Genomic DNA, 15,704 nt, shown 5'->3' with positions numbered 1-15,704 from the left:
GTTATAAAAAATCAAATCAAATATCATTGTAAAAGCTTAGTTTTAGAGTTTGTATGATATGTATATCTTATATATATTTTATAATCTTTTAAAAGGTTTATCTCCATTGTCTATTTTATATTAACATCTTATAAGTCATTATTTTCATACTTTCTTACAATATTCACCACACAATAAGATCATGAAGTTGAAATGATCCATATCTAATTATCTATTATGTCTCTGGTTATCTCACATATTCATGTATCATTTTTAATAATTTATAAAAATCAATATAATATTTAAAGATAAATATAATTATCCATTTATAAAGTCTATTTTGTTTTGTAAAGTCTATCAACTCTATTTATAAAGACTATTTTGTTTTGTGATCCAATTGATAAATCTGCAAAGATCAAAATAATATATATATTTTTTTCTGATTTGAGGTTTTTGAAAACAAAAATAACATAATTAAACAATTGGTTTTTGTGTGTTTAATCAAAATAAAAAATGATCCAAAATAGAAATCATATTCAACTGGAACTGAAATATAAAAATAAAATATAATTTTAAAAATACCATTTAACTAAATTCTTTAACGATGAAACAATTAGTATGAAATCTAGCACTATAAATTAAATTTATGAGTGAAAAAAAAAAGATATAAGTTATCCTTCTGGTTTAAAAAATTATTGAGATTGAAGTTCATAGAATTTTATAAGAAAACTAATTTAGTTTGTCACTTCAAAAGTAATATTTTTTTTATTTTGAAATATTATGTGTAATTGTTGAGTTTATATCAACAAACAATCAAATCATGTGAATTTTGATTCGGCCACTTGGTATTCCTTTTATTTTAGGTTATAAAAAATTAAAATATTTATTTATAATTAAATGCATGTAACTCCATTTAACTCAAATGTAACTCATATTCAATAATTTTACATTAATTCATTCCTTCTACTAACTTATTTATCTTTCAAGAGAAAATGTTTTTGGTTAAATTTTGATATTTTTTAATTATTTTAGTTGGCTAAACTTATATTAATATTTTGGTTGGCTAAATTAATATATTTCTCATGTAAAATTATTGTTTATAATATATTTCTCATTTCAAAGTTTAAAGCAATATATCATATATATAAAAATAAGGTTTTGGTCTCTCCTTATTGGTTTATTTTCATTTAATTTTTTCTAATTTTTGATTTTTTTTAATTTGCTTTCTAATTGTTTTAAACAATATTTAAGACCCAATAAACACAATACATTAGCTCACACATTAAAATAAATTATAACTGAAAATAAAATAAATTATGCATTAATCATATTCCACCACTCAATTTTATTCAAACACAATAAATTATTATTGTAACTCCATAATTCTAAATGTAACTTCCATCATTTCTTATCATATAAATAAGCATTATCTCAATCTCTCATTCTCTCGTATTGGCATTCTTTTACTATCTCATTTTCACATTCTCTCATTCTCTTCTACAATACCTCAAATCATTTTTCATTTTTTTTTTTTTGATTTCTTATTTTGTTGTATGGGTTGTAAAAAACAAATGAAATATCATTGTAAATTTTTAATGCTAAATTTTAATTTTAGGGACTACATAATATAAATTTTACATTGTTCTTATTTTAAAAGATTCATCTCCATTATCTAATTTGGATTATTATCTTATAAGTAATCATTCTCTCATCTCTCTCACCGTTATCAAATTTTGTTATATCTCATATGTGTCGTAAGAGTTTGATTCTATATTTTAATTTAGAAAGTATTATATATATATATATATATATATTTTACATTGTTCTATTTTTTAAAGATTCATCTCCATTATCTAATTTAGATTATCATCTTATAGTAATCATTCTCTCTTCCTCTCCCACCAATATCAAATGTTGTTATATCTCATATGTATTGTAACTTGTAAGAGTTTAGAAAGTATTATATATATTTAACATTGTTTTCAATTTTTATTTTATTTATATAAAAATAAAATATTTGTTTTATATTTCTTGCCTTTCTAATCTATTCATATTTATTTTTTAAATTTGCATAGTTATATTTAAATTCACATATGTTGGTTTTAACAAAAAAAAATCAACTTTATTTGAGAATTAGATGTTCCTATTCATTTTTAAACGATCAATGTGTAACATAATATATATAAGCATTTTGTCTTGCAATCAAAAATTCTATTTCCATTGCTTAACTCCATGGTTAAACTATAATATATGTTGTCCTATTTGTGGGAACAACAACAAACTTATTTAATATATTTAAAAGAGCAGATGATTAATCGAAATAAACATTTCTCTAAATTTTATAATTCAATCAGTGTGAGTGTACTTATTACTTTGAAAAACTTTTACATCGAAGTTCATAAAACCATATAAGAAAGCTAAACCTCAATCTGACCAAGCGATTTCTGTAGAAGAGCAAATGGTTCAGCAAGAGCCTTAGGTTGGTGGGAAGAAACTGTTGCTAACGTTGTTAAAGGATTTTGATTCGCCTATGGTCATTAAGGATCAGCAACCTGTTGTGCAAAAAGCTTTGAGTCCACTCTTCGATGATTTCTATTCGGTAATGGCTGACTTTTGTGAGCAGTCAACATGTGTCAAGCCTTATAAGCGGAAGCAACGATTATCTCCAAAGTCTTAGATGTTTAAATATAAATTGGGAAGGGAGTGGAAGAAGAAATTGAACGTTTCATTTCAATGTTCTATACTGAAGATTACAGTTGGTTACAGATCAGTCTTAGCGAGACTCTTCTGCTTTGTACAAGAGTTTCAAGCCGATAAACCTTGTGGTCAAGGTTTTCTTCTAAGCTCTATCACATGAAATTTTGGATTCTCGTTTTATAAACGACGATTCAATTTGGTGTTTGTAATTGGATTTTAATTGAGTTACAGTTTCTCTTTAACAGTTAGTTTGAACTGATTTGAACAAAAATACATGTTAAAGAAACGATTCACATTAACGACAAAAGAATCCATGATGAAGACATATCGCTTCATCATGAACTGAACACGAGCCGATCGGTACGAGAATCATATAGTTTGTCTATTTCCAAACCGAGGAATACGACGACAGTTTAAAGAAAAAAACCTAACGCAAAATCAATGATGCATGATATAACTTAGTAGTAACGCAAAATCAATGATGAACCGATTTGAAAACCGGACTTGTGACATTTTTTTTATTTATTATTCTCTTCTTTTGGATTACCGGATTTAATTATTCCAAACTTTTGGAACATTTTAAAATTATAGTATTTTGTAACGTTATGTAGTTTATTGTTGACAAAGAAAAAAGGCTATATTGATTCTTGAAAAGAAAAAAACAATAATTTATACATATATATGCCAAAGAGAGTTAAAATCTAAACTACAAGCTAAACTATTATACCTACTCTTGTCATTTGTCAATGCCAAGTTTCCAACTCAACTCATGTAGAAGATTTCAAATGTTGTTGACTCTTTCTTGGTACTTTCTTGTTTCCTTTTGATTATATATGTTTTTTTTTTTCTTTATATTCCAATAGACAAATGTAGATGTATCCATAAGTTACAACGATTCTTTATATTATTCTACAAAAATAACTATATGAACTAGATTTCCTTAGAAGAGAGCTTTAAATCACATCTTGACTCAGAAAAGGTTACACATAAACATATGTGAACTAATCTAACTAAGTATTTTAACTTGAAAAACTAATATTAACTAAACTAAAATACACACACAAAAATTCGGATGAATTATATAGCATGTTTTTAAATATCTAACATATAACTACAAAGATCGCAATAGTAGATTTGAAAATTCATCTTCTGATTGAAAAAAAAATGATAATGGCGATTTTGGTAAATATGTCAAACAAAAGGGCCCACTATTAGTTGCACAAAACAGAGACGTGTCGAACTTGTCCAGATCCTTTTTTTTTTCTTCTACACAAACCAAAAAACCAAAACTATTTCAATCTACACCTTCCGTTTCGCCACGTCATCGATCCTTAACATATAGATCCAACGGTTGTTTAAATAACACTCGCACAAACAAATCTTCAAAACCCCACCCACCCGTCCCCAACTTTTTAACCCGATCCGACCGACCCGACCCGGATTTCTCGATCAATTAAAGAAGAGAAGAGCAAAAAACAAGGTTAGGTTTTCGTCTTCCTCACGAGGTTTTAGTGGCGACTGGGGGTGGTGTGTGACCGTACAAAATTAGGGTTTCGGTTTCAAAAAGAGGGCCTTTTTATTCCTTTAATCAATCTCTTACCCATCATCTAGATTTCTCGGTTTCCTCTGTTTTTACCTTTTTTTCGCTGTGTTGTGAAATCTTCTTCTCCGTGTAGCTGTTCTCTGTTTGAGAGTAAGAGAGAGATACAGAGAGGTGAATACGCTTTATACAACGGTGTGTTGTGAGCTTATTAAAGAGTGGGTTTGTGTTCTTTTGTCGTTGTTTTGATGGATGAGATTTGGGAAAGAGCTGTTGAAGCGGCTCTAGATGGTCAAACGGATAGGTTAGCTACACGAACGCTAACACTCGACGGTGCTGTGAAATGCGTTCAAGGACGTTTACCACCGCCGAGTGTTCTCGAGAAGTTTCAGAATCTTGAGCATCTCTCTGTAGCTAACATCGGCGTTTCTTCGCTTGAGCAGTTCCCTCGGCTTGGTAACTTACAGAAGCTGATCTTATCTGATAACCGGATCACTGTTGGTTTGGAGTTTCTCGTTGAAGCTGGTCTTGATTCGTTGCGTGATTTGGATTTATCCAATAACCGGATCCAGTTTGTTGAGGATCTAGCTCCTTTGGCTGAGTTGAAGCTTGTCTCTCTTGATCTGTATGAGTGTCCTGTCACTAGGGTTAAGGATTATCGATCTAGGGTTTTTGGGTTGATTAAAACTTTGAAGTATTTGGATAAGACTGATGCTGAAGGGAATGAGAGGCCTGAGTCTGATGATGAAGATGATGAGGAGGAAGATGAGGAGGATGAAGAGGAAGAGGAGGAAGGTGATGAGGAGGATCCTGGAAGTGGGGAGGTTGATGGAGATGAGAGAACAGAGGCTCCTTGGATGAGTAATGGGCATAGTGATAGGCTTGATGGGGTTGTGGATGTTGATGAGGATGAAGAGAGTGATGCCGAGGATGATGAGTCTGAGCAGGCTGCTGGAGTTAACGGGACGAGTTATCGGGCTAATGGATTCCGTCTTCAAGCTGTAGATGGGGATGGCGAGGAAGTAGGGGAAGATGATGGGGATGATAGTGAGTCTGGGGAGGAGATTGATGAGGAGGAAGTAGGTGAAGATAATGATGTGGTTGAGGTGCATGAAATTGAAGATAGTGATAATGAGGAAGATGGGGTTGATGATGAAGAAGATGACGAAGAGGATGAGGAGGAAGAGGAAGTTAATAATGATGATCGTGGTCTTGGTGGGTCAGGGAGTACAGGCAGGTTGATGAACGCAGGAGAGATTGATGGGCATGAGCAAGGGGATGACGATGAAGACGGTGATGGCGAGACTGGGGAAGATGACCAAGAGGTTGAGGATGATGTGGAGTTTGGAGATGAAGATGATGATGCTGAAGAGGAGGTGAGATACTTGGTATTCACAAATGTTATGCAGTTTGATATATGAATTCATTGTTTGGGATCCTAGTTGCTGCATATAGGTCCTTGTGATAGACTTACTACTTATTTGGAGAAAATTTATGCTTAAGTTCACTGACCTGCTGCTGTTCATAGATAGATGTTAGAACTTTGGTGATTGTTAGTGGACACTTAAGATGTGACTTTAGGGATCAATCTATTGTTCCTGCTGGTTTAGACTATTTGCGTTGAGTTGTTTGCTGCATAAAGTATCAGGTTAGATTTACAGTGAACCATGTCGTATTAGCATAAAGTACCAGGTTAGGTTTACAGTTAACCCTGTTGTGTCATGTGAAGACAATCAAAGCCAACGTTGACCCTTTTAATGCTAAAATGTTTCCAAGCATAAAGTTCTGATTTGCCAAATTGTTGCTTTTGTGTTTAGTGCTAACTTAGAAATCGATGAATTTGATAGGATGAAGAGTCAGGTGAAGGGTACCTTGTTCAGCCAGTGTCTCAAGTAGAAGATCATGATGCTGTGGGTAGCGATCATCCCATCAATGAAGACAACGATCCGGATGAAGAAGAAGAAGTCGAAAATGACCTGCCAATCCCTGACCAGTCCTTGCCATCATCATCTCGCCCAAAGAGAAAACGAGATGATGATGATGATGGGGAGGACGATGACGACGATGATGATGATGATGACGACGACGATGATGATGGTGTTGATGATGAGGAAGGTTAAACATGACACATATTACAGATCAGAATCTCTAGTTTGATGAGTTTTTAGATGGGAATGAAGCTCTGCTCCTTCTGGATTAGGGCGGCTATATCTGAATGTTCAAATGTCAGTTATGGTCAGGCTGGTGGATTTTCAAATGACGGTTACTCAGCTTGGATTTACCGCCCTTTTAGAAACCCCACTTTATGGAGGGAAAGAAAAACACAAAAACAAACAGAAAAAAAAAGACCCAAAGGAAGAGTTTCGAGACCTTGTTCCTCTCTTAGAGGGTCTTGTAAGATGCTTATGTGGATAAATCTTTTGAGTTATATCTGTCTTTTGTTTTACATCCACTACACTTACACATGTCGTATCAGAATTGGTCAGGATGGTTTTGGCTAGGATTGTACTAGTGTCTTTGTGATGCATTATGATCAAACGGTCGTGAAGGCCTCTGAAAAGCTTATGCAGAGAGTTTTGCTATTTTGTGTGGTAACGGTTGAGAGTTCAAAAATCCAATATTTCTCTCCCTATCTCTACCTTTTCTAGCTCTCTCCTAAAATGCTTCTACTATCTCCGATCTCTGCCTCTCTTCCACCGTCGTTTCACCGAGGAAATTTGATCCGGCGATCAGTTAAGCCGTCAGGTAGGGTCATAATAGCCAAGGCCAAGGACAATACTGACACTGGTGGATTTCTGGAGACCGCAGCTATAGCCGGTGGTTTAGTGTCGACGCCGGTTATTGGATGGTCCCTCTACACTCTGAAGACCACGGGGTGTGGCTTGCCTCCAGGACCAGCTGGTTCAATCGGAGCGTTGGAAGGTGTGAGCTACTTGGTGGTTGTTGGCATCGTTGGTTGGTCTCTCTACACCAAAACAAAAACCGGGTCGGGTCTGCCAAATGGGCCGTTTGGTTTGTTGGGTGCTGTGGAGGGCTTGTCGTATCTGTCGGTTCTAGCCATTCTTGTGGTGTTCGGTCTTCAGTTCTTGGGTAATGGGTCGGTTCCTGGTCCACTTCCTAGTCACCAGTGTTTTGGTTAGCCACGTGTAATTTCGTATAAATAGAATGTCAATTAATATTTTTATCAGATCCGATTCAATATCCAGGCCGGTTTGTATAATTCGTTGATCGAAACCAAGTGTAGACCAATTACTAATCGCAACATTTCACGTCAATTAGTTCCATTAATTAACTCGAGAACGTTTTATTCTAATAATCTGTATAAGCAAAGTAATGAGATTGTATTCATACTGCACGTTCATTGTTTCAAACAATAAATATCTCACAGAGTAATTAATTTCAAGTCATGGTAAAAGTAAAACCAAATTCAGGTAAACAATAGCATCAATTGTGAAAGATTTAGCCTTTCATTTTGCAGAAATGATCAACTCTTCCATTTAGTAATTTTGATTATGCAACAGCTATGCAATAACTATTTTTTTTGTTCTCAACTTGGTTAATTGTTTTAAATTTTAATTATATTCTCATGTTTATGTATTCTTTTTTTTTTAATATGTTTTCCTCTTAAAGATTTGAAAAACATTAGAAAGAGTAAGGAAGCAATGTCAAAAATGTGGTTCAAGAAAATGCATTAATTTTGCTTTAGAAATGCATATGTCTTGGTAATTTATTGCATATAAATGTACAACTTTTTTTTGATGAAATTTAGTGTGAAATTAATTAACCACACATAAAATAATAGATGATGATTAGTTGTTAGCTAACAAAATATATACACATCAATTAAACCAATACACATTTGACGACTTGAAATTTTAAAGTCAGAGACTTTGGCTTTGTGGTTCTCATCAAACATGATACTCAAGCTCTTGATGTCACTATGGTAATCTTGATCAAAACATTTGAATGCATCAGTGACGTCCGTTGATTAAGAAGGTTAGAGAGATCTCCATTGGGAACAAACTCATAGACCAACATGGGAACTTCAGTCTCGAGGTAACATCCCAATACCTTGATGTCACTAAATACTTTCTGTGTTTTGTTTATGTTCTGGCATGGCTGAAAAATCAATTGAGATATTATTGTAAGAATTTGATTACAAATTTTGTTTAATATATATCTTACCTTTTAAAATTTTTATTTTTTCTTTGTTTTTATGTATTTTTCCCTTCTTTCTTCTCTGCCTATATTTTTATATTTAAAATTATATATATATATAATAAAATTGATGACTATAAAAAAAATTATCAATGCATAATCAAAATATTAATTCTAACCATCGCACAAAAAGGAATCAAGTTTGAGATTCCTTTTCTAATCTTTACTTTGGATGTTTGATGTTGATATAGAGATGAACTCACTAGAGTTAAACCTAGTAATACAACTTAAATTAAGTGGAGTATAGAAAGTGAATTAAAAATTAAAAAATGAATGAGAAAATACAAAAAGAAACTAGATTTTAACCCGCGGTACACCGCGGGAGAAATTGTTCTTTTTGATTTTTAAATTTGCTTTATTTTTTACATATTGTTATTAGTCAAATTAATAAAAATATTTTTAGGACTAATATAATTTTGTGTTATTTAATTTGTCATATGTATAAGTTTAGTATTATGGGATTTGTGTAAGCGTTACAGTGTGAACATATAAATTTTATTTATATTTATTATTTATATTGTATTTGTTCGTTAAATATTGGATGTTTTGTAAATAGAAGAATAACTAAATTTCCATGCCACTTGTGTGGCTAAATGTTTATTTTAATTTTTTGACCCGCGGTACACCGCATAACCATTTGTTTGTTATATTTAGTTTATTTTGTTTAGTGTTTGATATTCTATTTGGATTTTTAGTTATTATAACAAAACAAAGGATTTAGATACATAATAAGTAATTTATAAGATGTGATTAAGTCACATTTTCCTAGTGATTTAATTGTTTTACACAATCTTAATTAAATCAATTTAATTTGGTATGTCAAATATTCTAATATTAGGAGTGTTGACAAATAATAAAATGAGGAATTAACCCGTGTTTTAGCACAAAGTTAATGATATTTAAATAATTGCTAAAATCGTCTTCTTTATAACCCGTCTACTATATAATCACATTATATAGTATTTAAATTTATTTAAGTTTACATATTCATAATATTTTAAAGTTTTTATTAAGTTTATATATATATATATATATCAATAATAATACTAAAAAATGGGAATCTAAATTCTTATTAGGTTATAAATGGAAGCTAATACGTTTTGGAAAAACATAATGGAAATTAAATTGTTTTTTTCTTTGTTTGAAAAGGATTCAGAGACAAAATATCTTCAAAAAACAATATAAGATGTGGTTAATATATCATAGTTTATGTTTCTATGTAATACTGATTACTGTTTTTTTAGTTGGAATCGAATTTAATATATCTATGAAACAAAATCTGAAGTAATTGTTATTTTTGAAAATTTTGTATTTCAAAAATATTAATATAGATTCGAACATACTTGAAATTAAGTTTAAAATATTTTGTATTTATTTTTGAGTCTTACTTTGCATAGTTAAACTATATATTAAAAAAAAATTGTTAATAATTAAAAAATACAAATAAATAGGCTAGGAAAAAATTAAACATATACAAATGGGCCTTGGTTGAATGTACAAAATCTTTTTGGGTGTTTTACGTTAAGCCATATATATGGTTTGATATGTTCAATATAATAATAGGTCATATGTGAATTAAAAAAAACAAATGTCATGGTGTCCATATATACATGATGGAAAAAAAGATATACGGTAAATTAAAAATAAAAATTAGAGGAAAATGTTCATCTTCCTAAATCTTCCCAAACGATCCTGCTCATGGATCTGGACGAAAAAAAAAAATGTAAAGTTCAGTTAACATATATGTTTTGGTGGTTCTATCAATTCCCAAAGGATTCAAATTTTCATGAGGATAACAACAAAGCTCCTCAGTATTTGTAATGAATTGATTATCTGATCCAATATGAAGTTGAAAAAGATTTTCAGAGAAAAGCAAAAGAATCTGCTACCGAGTTGACAACATATGAATGGTATGTATTTATAGTGGTTTATAGAAGTTGTACCGGATAGAGATATTTTTGGTGGACAAGTACAAAATCTGTCAAAAAAATCTTAATTATGGATAGAATTTAAATTTTATTAGTCAGTCATAACATTTAGAATATACCCTATAATAAAAGGTAAGATTTGAGATTTCATGAAATAGATATATTACAAAAATTACTATAATAAAATTCGGAGTAATAAAGGACTTCCTTATTTGATTTTATTCAAATATAATTTTTCTAAATTAAGAATATTCATTCTAATAAATGAGATTGTGATTTGCATACTAATTTTATGGCATCAGAATAGCTAAATTTGCGGTCCGATATTGTTGTGATTTCCAAATATTACTATATTCTTGTTTACAAAAATTATTGGTCGATTTTTTTAGATTTGAATAATTAATTCAATGGGATGAGATTATTGTTTTTTTTTTTTTAATAAATGTGAATGGCATAGGATTATAAATATTTCTCAATTCCAAGCCTACTTTGCTAAAGTTGCTGTGAAAATGTTAATATAGATAATAAAGAATTCTAAACCGTTGTCAAAACAAAACAAAAAAATTCTAAACCTTGTTTACATAGCAAAACAATATTAAGCAAAAAGAACTCTCTTGTTCAGTAAGAGGGTTTAAATTGTGATCGGGGTTATAACACCACGGCATCGTTTTAGACATTTCGTGATCATACAGATCTCGACCCGGTTTTTAATAACCAAAACCCGGTTAAGGAATTATTTTTGGGTTTTGTTAATTTTGATTTGTCCCTGCAACAACAACAAATCCTCCATCCGCATCCTCCTGCAAAAACCCTAGCAGAGCTTCCGAGATCTCTTTGTCGCCATGGGAGACTCCGGCGATCCTTTTATGCGTAACCCAAACGCCGCCGTTCAGGCGCGCCCTAAAACTCAGAACAGAGCCAGTGTTCTTCAGCTTAAGCTGGTTCGTCTCTTCTTACCTCAAATTCGCTGATTACTCTTATTAGTCTTCTCCCTCTCTCTAGATTTTAGTATTCGTTGTCTATCTAATGGTTCTACTTCTTCAATTGAATACTCAACTTCGTTTAATGCGTCTCCTACGATTCTATATTCGATTGCACTGAGATTTATGATTCTAGGGTTAATGATCTTGACCTTATCTTTAGAGTTTGGAATCAATCTGATACTCTAGTTGATGTAAATGATCGAGGAAGATTTATTGTAGCTTTAGTGTTGTTGATGTATCTTTTATGTATTGCAGATGGGTCAAAGCCACCCTACTGGCTTAACTAACAATCTATTGAGACTCTTTGAGCCACGGCCGCCGTTGGAGTATAAGCCACCACCGGAGAAGAGAAAATGCCCGCCTTATACTGGTCTGAACTTGTTGTATATCTGATTGTGTGTGTCTTAAACTTTTATATTATCACGAGCGTTGGATTTGATTTTTGTCTCTGTGTATTTCATTTTAGGTATGGCTCAGTTTGTGAGTAAATTTGCTAATCCTGGGGATCCAGAGTACGCTCCACCTAAGCCAGAAGTTGAATTACCTGTATGATACACCTCTTGAACTGTTTTTGTTATGTGAGCTTTTACTGGATTTAGTTTCTTATAATCGCGTGTTTTTGTGTTTCATGATCCAGTCACAGAAAAGGGAGAGGATTCATAAATTACGACTGGAGAAAGGTGTTGAAAAGGTTGCTGAGGACTTGAAGAAATGTAATCCACTCTATATGTTATATTGTGTTCCTTGGCTTTCTATGCCCTCTTAGGTTTGAGGATTCCAAACTTAATTTGAATTTTTATATGCAGATGACCCCAACAATGATCCAAATGCTACTGGAGATCCATACAAGACATTGTTCGTTTCAAGACTCGTAAGTTGTGCTTCTTATTATTGTTTTATTTTTACTTTCTTTGGGTTAGAATGACTTTTGTTAGACAGTTGAGTTATGTTGTGCTTAAATTTGGTCTGTTATTGTCTTGCAGAACTACGAATCTTCTGAGAGTAAGATTAAAAGGGAGTTTGAATCTTATGGACCAATTAAACAGGTAGGTTATTCTGAGCATTCCCTTGCGGGTTCGGTAAGAATTTGTAAAATGGCTTCCCTCTCTCACGCTCTTTGCTCAATAGGTTAAAATTTCATGTACAAAGGTTTCCAAGGTTAATAATTTTCAGTCTCTTATAAGTTTGCATCATTTGCTATACCAAAACAGCCATTCTACTTTTAAACTGCTGTGCATACCTTCTTCTTTGGACTGTGTAAAAGCCATCAAGTCTCTTAGAGCTTATATAGATGCATAAGTGCATCTCGTATAATGTCACAAACCTCCTCTCTCCAAGGCTTTTGCTTAAGACGTTCTTGTATAGTTTTGCTTTTTTTCCTTGCCCCCTTCAGAGAACAAATACATTATCATCTTACTATGATATAGAGGTTCTAGGCGCACGGTTTACCTAGTCGATTAGGTATTTTCAGAATCTGTAATGACCTCAACTCATCCTGATAAGCTAGTTATAATTATTTTCTGCCTATCTTCCAAAGCCATTCTGTTCAAAGAAAATGCTTCATCCTGCAATTGAGGCATTGTATAGAAAGCTCTTTATTATTAACTCTTTACAGTGTTAATAGTTGGAGTCGGGAGTATCATAAAACATTCTCCCTTTTTCTATAATAACATCTATAAATATTCAGTATGTGGGATTTGGGCTACTATGAAGGTGATATGGTTCACTTTTAAATACATTTTTAGTTATCTGAGTTTCAATACCCTGGTAAGGGGTGGTTTATTAGACCCTTGCTGCAATGCATCCATTTTTCTGCCAATTCATGATGTGGGTGGTGACATTCTCGGATTTGGACACAACATAAAGGTTGCCTGCCTTATAGAGCTGCATGTTTGTTTTGATATGAAACATTTTGTCTGGAAACTAATTTATTCTCACATCTTTAGAAATGTTAAAGTCTTCTTCCAAACCTTCTCAGGTTCATTTGGTAGCTGATCAGCTGACCAATAAACCCAAAGGATATGCTTTCATTGAGTACATGCACACCCGTGACATGAAAGGTCTGTTCGCATCTGTTTTCTTTCAACCCCTTTTTCTTGTCTCCCTGAGATGTTTGCTCTTTTTAACTGATTTGCATCGTGTTTTGTACTCTTCTGACAGCTGCATATAAACAAGCTGATGGACAAAAGATTGACGGTAGAAGAGTTTTGGTTGATGTCGAGAGAGGTAGAACCGTCCCAAACTGGCGTCCACGCAGGCTTGGTGGTGGACTTGGGACCTCAAGAGTTGGTGGTGGTGAAGAAGTTGTTGGGGAACAACAACCGCAAGGAAGAATCTCCCAGTCAGAGGAGCCATCAAAACCACGGGAGGAGCGGTAAAGATATTGTCATTCGTACTTAACTCTATTGCCTTTTGACTGTTATTGTGCTGATAATGTTGTGGCCTTGTCTCTAGTGAGAAATCTCGGGAAAAGGGAAAAGAAAGGGAACGAGAAAGGTCTCGTGAGCTGTCTCATGAACAACCTCGAGAGCGGTCTCGTGACAGACCGAGAGAGGATAAGCATCACAGAGACCGGGACCAAGGAGGCAGAGACAGCAGACGTGATCGTGACCGGACCCGTGATAGAGGAGACAGAGACCGCCGTGACCGTGACAGGGGACGGAATCGTTCTTCAAGGGATCATGACCGAGAGCGCAGTAGAAAGAGGGACCGGGATTATGAAGCAGGTGAATATGAGCATGAAGGTGGTGGTCGATCCCGTGAAAGAGATACGGAGTACGACCGAGACAAACGTGGGGAGCCAAAAGAGACCCGTGGCTACTACGAAGACGATCAGGGGGACACAGACCGGTACAGCAATCGCTATGACAAGATGGAGGAAGATGACTATAGATATGAACGCGAGTACAAGCGTTCTGAGAGATCAGAGTCGCGTGAGTATGCGCGCTGATGATCCCCGCATGTTTAAAACTTTAAAACTTGAGAATCTTTTTGTTTACCTATGAATCAAACTTGATTCACTTCTGTTTGTTACCGTTGAACTTGTTTGCTAACTTTGTTATATGTTTACCGATAAAACTATGTTTACGGATGATAAATTTGATTAGTGAAAAAATGTTGAAAACTGATTACATGCCACTGAGTCTGCTTGGTAAGATTTTGTTACATTTGAGAGATTATCTTAGGTTGTTCTTATTTGCAAACCACAAATTTAAATTGAGTAGGCTCTTAGATTGAGTAATGACATCTCTAATCTCTTCGCCATTGGCGTTTACAGGGATTTAGAAGTCTTATGTAATTACTAATTAGTGATGACTGAACAACTAAAGAAGAAAAGAAAAGATCACAAGTACGAACTAGCACTAAATTGATTTTCAAGTTAAAAATAAAGTCTTTTAAAAAAGCTCCGATGCCGGGAATCGAACCCGGGTCTCCTGGGTGAAAGCCAGATATCCTAACCGCTGGACGACATCGGATTTTGTTTATGTATGTCCATTTTCTTTATTTATACTAATTATTCTTTAAACTTTTGAAAACTTGGCTTCATTTGTTCATAAATAAAGATTACTAAAATCCAAAGTCACTTGTTGATACGAAAAGATTACTAGAATCCAAATTCAAAGCACCTCGTGCTAATGTATATCTATATTATTAGGAAAATACATTTTTATTGATCTTATTATATGTAGTATATACAAACACAACACGTCTCTTGTTGCTTAAGTTGGGACACATTCTCTCAAGTCTCAAGGGTCGTATTCGTGTAAGAATTTAAAATCCATCACTATATAAAGACCAACCCAAAATGATTAATTTAGATCTTTATATTTTCGTTTGGTTAATACTCCTATTTTGCTTGACATTAATTTTATCTTTCTTGATGTAGTTTTCATCATTCTGTTTGTGTAATTAGCGTTTTAAATGTATTATTTTGTCAGCAACATCAGGCAACATTGAAACAAACAAAATTTGCTTAAAGATTAAAAGGAAATATGATGAATATTTGAATACTTTAGTGACCCATTAACATCCATGATCAGTAACAATCGCAAACACATCTCAGCCCAATTGGTTTTTAATTATTTCTAGAAAATAAATGCTTACATAAATATAACAATGACAAATAACGCAAATAATAATGCATATAAAATCGGTGGATAGAAACTAATTATGATAATAATATATAACAAGAATGAAATCTGGAAAGGGACCAGAGCCGAAAGTAAAAGGGGAGTTTTGCTATAATGTTAACCCCATGCGAAAACTTAAGAGGAGGGTCCAACAACAAGCAACAACAACTCAACACTCTTCTCTTCTCTTCTTTCTCTCCTCTTCTTTTTTTTTTTTTTTTTTTTTTTT

General features: G+C 33.1%; 3 protein-coding genes and 1 non-coding gene across 4 annotated transcripts; 3 read left to right on the top strand and 1 right to left on the bottom strand.

Moving 5' to 3' along the window:
* On the top strand, positions 4,152–6,668 carry LOC104791288 (acidic leucine-rich nuclear phosphoprotein 32-related protein-like). The gene is made up of 2 exons (XM_010517137.2): positions 4,152–5,592; positions 6,064–6,668. Exons 1-2 carry the CDS (start codon positions 4,465–4,467, stop codon positions 6,334–6,336), a joined length of 1,401 nt encoding a protein of 466 aa, XP_010515439.1. The 5' UTR covers positions 4,152–4,464; the 3' UTR covers positions 6,337–6,668.
* On the top strand, positions 6,790–7,491 carry LOC104791287. Its single transcript, XM_010517136.2, has one exon. It carries the CDS (start codon positions 6,877–6,879, stop codon positions 7,354–7,356), a length of 480 nt encoding a protein of 159 aa, XP_010515438.1. The 5' UTR covers positions 6,790–6,876; the 3' UTR covers positions 7,357–7,491.
* Positions 11,128–14,443, top strand: LOC104791286 (U1 small nuclear ribonucleoprotein 70 kDa). The gene is made up of 9 exons (XM_010517135.2): positions 11,128–11,303; positions 11,601–11,715; positions 11,812–11,891; positions 11,983–12,058; positions 12,152–12,216; positions 12,329–12,391; positions 13,324–13,405; positions 13,506–13,719; positions 13,800–14,443. The coding sequence occupies exons 1-9, from the start codon at positions 11,205–11,207 to the stop codon at positions 14,293–14,295; spliced, it is 1,290 nt and encodes a 429-aa protein (XP_010515437.1). The 5' UTR covers positions 11,128–11,204; the 3' UTR covers positions 14,296–14,443.
* On the bottom strand, positions 14,750–14,821 carry TRNAE-UUC. Its single transcript has one exon. It is a non-coding gene; the product is annotated as a tRNA-Glu (tRNA).

The sequence above is a fragment of the Camelina sativa genome, chromosome 6 (genome assembly GCF_000633955.1).
Source record: "Camelina sativa cultivar DH55 chromosome 6, Cs, whole genome shotgun sequence".
Taxonomy (NCBI): Eukaryota; Viridiplantae; Streptophyta; class Magnoliopsida; order Brassicales; family Brassicaceae; genus Camelina; species Camelina sativa.
The sequence above is the reverse complement of the archived record's forward strand: the minus strand, read 5'-3'. Positions and strand labels throughout refer to the sequence as shown.